This window comes from Dioscorea cayenensis, chromosome 1, assembly GCF_009730915.1.
Source record: "Dioscorea cayenensis subsp. rotundata cultivar TDr96_F1 chromosome 1, TDr96_F1_v2_PseudoChromosome.rev07_lg8_w22 25.fasta, whole genome shotgun sequence".
NCBI classification, from domain to species: domain Eukaryota; kingdom Viridiplantae; phylum Streptophyta; class Magnoliopsida; order Dioscoreales; family Dioscoreaceae; genus Dioscorea; species Dioscorea cayenensis.
Window position 1 is genome coordinate 10358505 of NC_052471.1, and position 5715 is coordinate 10364219.

Here is a 5715-nt window from a genome sequence, read left to right on the forward strand (position 1 = left end):
CAAAATTTTTTTTTAAAAACTTTTACATTTAAGTCCTTGTTCTTTCCGCTTGGGTTTCTCACCAAAATTACTCTGTACAAAAATATTACTGCAACTGTAGTAATACCCTGAATATATTTTTCCAGTAATTATCCAAAGGTTCAGGGTATTACAATTCTACCTACCTTCCTTCTTAAAATATATATATATATATATATATTTAAAATTATTTGCATTAGTTGGAACAAAACACCAAGAACTTTATGAAAAATTAGATCTCTATTTGTCCAAAGAATATTATATATATATATATATAAATTCAAAATCAATCTCCTAAATGACTCAAACTTTTCCGAGTTTCTTAGAACTATGAACTATGAGAGATCAAAATTTGAAATTCTTTTAAAGAGGTATATTCCTCCTATTTTGTGTTTTTTCAGCAGTAAATATAAGAATTTGATTTCAAAAATCATCCGTTTAAGTAACCAAAATTTCTAACAAAGTAATAATAAATTTTATATTATTAAATATAGAAAAAAAATTAAACAATATTTTTTAAATAATTAATTTTTGTGAAAAATGATAGTGGGATAACTCTTAGATGTTTAATTTTGAAATTGAGTTCATGTAAGCTTTTAGTAGGAAATTTAAACTCGTGTTTGAGATTAAAAAAAAAAATATTAAGCCAAATTGTAATTAAATTAATTAACACTAATAATATAGTAATGATTAAATATTGTAAAATTTAAAACTCACTTTTCTAGTAAAAAAAAAAAAGATATTTCTTAATATCTATAATAACATTTATAAGAATAATTAAATTTTATTTAAAAGAGTTGGTGGGATTGCTTTGAGGCATTCAATCGAAAAGTAATATTTTTTTTCTTAATCAAATAAATTAGAAAAATATATAAAGTTGTCGGCAAAAATAAAAGAATTATTTTATTTTTTAAACTGATTTTTTTCTTACAAAATGATAAAAAAATATACCGTGGTACATTAATTGTAGTGATATTCATAATATATAGTTTCAATAAAAAAAAGAACTCATTTTAAACTTTTTCTCAATAAAAAAATAAAGCAAGAAAATTGAATTAAATACAATGTAAATTGTAATTAACATGGAAATGGTTCAATGATTTGAGAATTGAGATCCGAACCCGTTAATTATCGGGTCGGGTTTGGATCCGATAACAGGGAGGATCCGCTTATAGCGCTTCTTCTTCGCCCTTGCTCTCCATTCTCAACTTCCAACGGCTCGGTGCTGCGCTTCAATGGCGCCCAAGGTCTTGATGGTGAGTATCATCACTGCCTTTTTCCATCCCTCACTTCTCTCCCTCTATCTCACTCTTGTTCTCATGTGAATCTCTCTTTGGTAGGTGGCGGAGAAGCCCAGTATCGCGCTCTCTATTGCGTCGGCACTGGCAGGCGGGCGGGTGAGTGTCCTGGAAGTGGAATTCATCTTTATCAATATCCCTTTGTGTTGGATTCTTGGTTATCTTTGTTATGGGTTTCATTGTTTGAATGCGCTAGAAGAATACCCTTTTTTCGGTAGGATTTTGGGATTCTTGTATGGTTATTGGATTTGAAGAACGATGATCAAGGCATGATATGTTCTTTAGGGTACGTTGCTTTGCCTAAAAATGAGATTTTGTTCTTAATGCACTTGGTAACTACTAACTGTGTGTTTTGGAGATTTCTGACATTTTACTGTTTGGAGGTGCATTATGCAAAGGTCGAGGGAAAATAGAGGAAAGGATCAAAATGAAGGAGAGAGATCTGGACATAGATAATGGAGGAAATGATATAGTTTAGAAAGTCTAGGAAACTTACTTTTTTGCTTATTTTCTATTCCTGGATCCAGAAAGACCTGCATGTGGTTTTGCTGGCTGATAAAGTACAAACGTGTTCAGTTTTGTAAGACGGTGTAAAATGACAAATCTTCTAACTCGAATTAGGGTGAAAATATATTAGTGTTGATAATGAAGATTGGATAGATAAAAAAATAATTTCACTCTTCTTATCCCTCTTAATAATGACTGTGCTGTGGAGGTTTTGCTCACATTTTGCTTTTTGAATAATTTAAGAAGTGAAAAGCGAGTGGTTAACTACATAAAGTGCATTTCTCAATGGTTTATTTATACACAATGAGTGAGAATAACTGTTAATTACTTGTGGTTTGCTTGATTAAGCAGCATATATTTCTCTTTTGGTACAACAGTTGCAACTGAAATGTTCTGCGTATTCAGCATTTTCTACCACTGCATTGAGATTCTATACTCGGCATCATTCATTGCAGATTGGTACAAATCAATACATGCTATGTACATCATGTATAGCGTTAGGAATAAGAATTTATTTTAGGAATAACGGGTTTGCTAAAATCTAAGGAACAATCAAACTCTCCTGTCTAACTCTTTTTGTGTTTTCTTATTTTTCACCTCCAATTTCATTACTCAAGATTTTCACCTCTGTGTAATTGATGATTGTGAAAATTTGTGATTATGTTGCATTTAGAATTCCACATTTCTTTTTAGTAAGTATTTAAGCTCATTCCAGCATTTATTGGTGAAAATTTAAGAGGAATTTATGACATTTAGCATCATTTGTAAAATACACATAAATCTCACTATTATTTATTTTTTTAATGTTTTCCTTTGTACTTCTATAGTTCTAATTCCATGAACAATCACAATTTTGAGCCTCATCTTAATGCCATCGGCAAATGGGTGATTCTTGATAGTGTGCATGTATATGCATGTGTGTCTGTATCTATCTATATATACATATATCTTTCTTGGATTTTAATGCTCATCACTTTTCTACTTGATTTTCATCTAGATGTCTTCACGCAAAAGCAGTACCGATGTTCATGAGTTTGATGGGACATTTATGGGATTTGATGTACATTACAAAGTGACATCTGTGATTGGACATGTTTTCAGGTTGCTTGATTTTTGTTTTTCTTTTTCAAGTGAACTGATTATTGTTGTTTATGCACCTTAACGTTTGTATAGTTATCCAAATTGAAAAGGTAGATATTCCACAAGATTACTTTTTCTTATGCACTACCTCCATGTCTCTAACTAGGTTAGCAAACTGAATTTTTGCTTGAATTACTTATATTGGAGCATATAATGTAACAAAAGTGAGTGTTTACTTTTTTTTATTCTTCCCAAAAACTTCTGTGGTAGTTTGTAGCTATTACCTTGTATTCTATTTTAGCCTGAGCTTGGCACAAATATAATTTAAACCTTAATTTTAGGAACTTTACCCATCAGCAAATATCGACCCTAAATAATTATTCTCGCTAGACTTTTTAAATGTCACTACGGCATATTCTGGTCAATATGGTATTGTGTTAATAAATTATTGTTTTATCTAATATTGGTCTATGTATCATAATATATTGCTTACTTAAGTGAAAAGAAAACGATGTGTTTTATGTGAACTAGATGCCACTTGGATGATTCAGTGTTTATTTTTTAGATATTCTGTTGATTGCCTAATCCACATACAAGGAACTTGTTGCATAATATTTAGTGGATTAGACAATGCATTTCTTAAAGTTGTTTCTTATGAAATGTTGACAGTTTGGATTTTCCACCATCATATCAAAATTGGGAAGTAACTGATCCTATGGATCTTTTCCAGGCGCCAGTGTTAAAGTCTGAATCAAACCCGAAGGTATTCTTCTGTCCTTGTCACTTCAGGACTTCTAATTTCTAATGAGAACAACATATGAGCCATCTGTATTTGTTACTCCAATTAGAAACTGTACCCTTTATATTTATGACAATTTTGACCATAATGGAAAATATTTCTGCTGTCAATTATTATATCTGTTATTTGATTGAGCTGTTGCAATGGAAGCACTGAGATTAAGGGCTGTCAAATGAGCCAAGCTGTTTGTGTTTAGCTCAAGTTTTGGTTAGCTCAAGCTTGATCAATTATAAATTGGCTCTTTCAATAAGGCCTTGATTACATATACATGCTTTAATTTTTATAGTTGTAAAAAGGCTCATATCAGATATCTCAAATTTTTTATTTTAATAAGGGATTATATTCTAGGTTTATTTTTTATTTCTCATCCACTTTTTTGACATTTTGGTTAATCGTTAAGAAATTTTCAAAATACATTTTTTTTTGGGCTATTTGATAACCTTATGTACTTCAGAAACTTGTTATGCCTATATTTTGTTTGTAACCTGCGATGAACATTGAAGTTTCATATTAGTCCTAGGTCCTTGATGGGTGTTGTATGTCTTTTAGAAAAGAATTCCTTTTTTTTTTGTATGATTTTTTTACTTGAAATTGTTTATGCTGTTTCAGAATTTTTTCTTTGATACTTCTACTTAATCCATTCTTGTAAAATCATTTGAAGGCACATATACGTCGGCATTTGTCTCAAGAGGCTAGAGGTTGTGGCTATTTGGTACTATGGTTGGATTGTGATCGTGAAGGTGAAAATATCTGCTTTGAAGGTATAATATATGGCTTTTTTTGTTTGTAACAAAAAAACAACCTAGTAATAGTCAATGGGTAATGTTTGTTGACCATACGTGTGATGGGGCAGTGATTGCAAACAACTTTAAGTGTAAAATGTGCCTGCAAAAAGTTGCATATCTTTTTACCAGAATCATCAAAATTTTGAACCTAAGTGGAATTTCTTAGTTTTGTATCGGAATTTCTGATTTATAAAGGGTAATTTATGTAAATAAATATGTATTACATTTTGGTTGTTTTGAGTCGATTTCGAAGTTGTGGTCAAAAGAAATTTTCTTAAGGCAAAAATGTCCATGCCAAAAGGGACAGTTGAGACAATCAAGAAAAGATCTTATTCAACAATGCCAGACGTGTGTGATTGGATTGAAATACTTTGATTAACAGTAGGTAGTCTCCTTGATTTATTCCTAGTGTCATTTAGGACTAAAGGGATGCTTATTTTTGTTCTCTTGATGTGGTTTTAAGACTGAATTTCTGACTGAACATAATTGTTTAATATGAATGCTTTTCATGATAAATACAGTTATCGAATGCACTGGAATACCTGAAACCGAGTGTGGAGTGAGGATTTTTCGTGCTCGATTTTCATCTGTGACTGAAAAGGATATTTTAAATGCCTTGAGCAATCCTGTTAAACCAAACAAAGATGAAGCTCTAGCTGTAGATGCACGACAGGAGATTGATTTAAAGGTTGGAGTGGCCTTCACACGATTTCAGACGCGTTATTTCCAAGGGAAATATGGAAATCTTGATTCAAGAGTCATTTCGTAAGATAACTTTTCTCTTCCTGTCCCACATTCTCCTTTCTATTATTTATTTTTTTAATTCCAATCTACCATGGTATTAAGAAGGATTAGGAAGGGGTGTCTTTGTTTCAAATTATCTTGTTCAATATGTATATATATAGTGTGGTGTAGGTCATTGGCATTGTTCTCAATATTTCCGTTCCCTTTGATTGAATTTTGCTTACAAAGTACAGCATATTGTGAAAATTTCTAACTTGGTCTCCTACCGCATTTGGTTTCAAATTTCAAAAATATTTTCATTTTCCTTAATCTATGATTTTTTTGCACATCCTGGTTTAAATTGTATAAAGAATTGAAGATCAAGTGACGCAACAATTAGTAGCGGAGTAAACATGTATACTGTACGACCAGAACATCAGTATGAATGCGGATGGATAGATTGATTCACAAACTTACGCTAAAGATTCTTTTCTGAAATTGACGC

The 5715-nt window shown here is 31.3% G+C and overlaps 1 protein-coding gene across 1 annotated transcript; it reads left to right on the forward strand.

Moving 5' to 3' along the window:
- The first annotated feature begins 1233 nt into the window (after window positions 1–1233).
- LOC120263686 (DNA topoisomerase 3-beta-like) lies at window positions 1234–5393 on the forward strand. Its single transcript, XM_039271653.1, has 6 exons — window positions 1234–1274; window positions 1359–1415; window positions 2821–2924; window positions 3573–3666; window positions 4364–4463; window positions 5009–5393. Exons 1-6 carry the CDS (start codon window positions 1254–1256, stop codon window positions 5254–5256), a joined length of 624 nt encoding a protein of 207 aa, XP_039127587.1. The 5' UTR covers window positions 1234–1253; the 3' UTR covers window positions 5257–5393.
- Window positions 5394–5715: the final 322 nt, after the last annotated feature.

Excerpts from the sequence above, each read along its gene's own strand:
- LOC120263686 (XM_039271653.1), top strand. The coding sequence starts at position 1,254 with ATGGCGCCCAAGGTCTTGATG. Across the intron at positions 1,416-2,820 it reads CGGCACTGGCAGGCGGGCGG|ATGTCTTCACGCAAAAGCAG; the intron begins GTGAGTGTCCTG and ends ATTTTCATCTAG. Across the intron at positions 4,464-5,008 it reads TGAAAATATCTGCTTTGAAG|TTATCGAATGCACTGGAATA; the intron begins GTATAATATATG and ends TGATAAATACAG.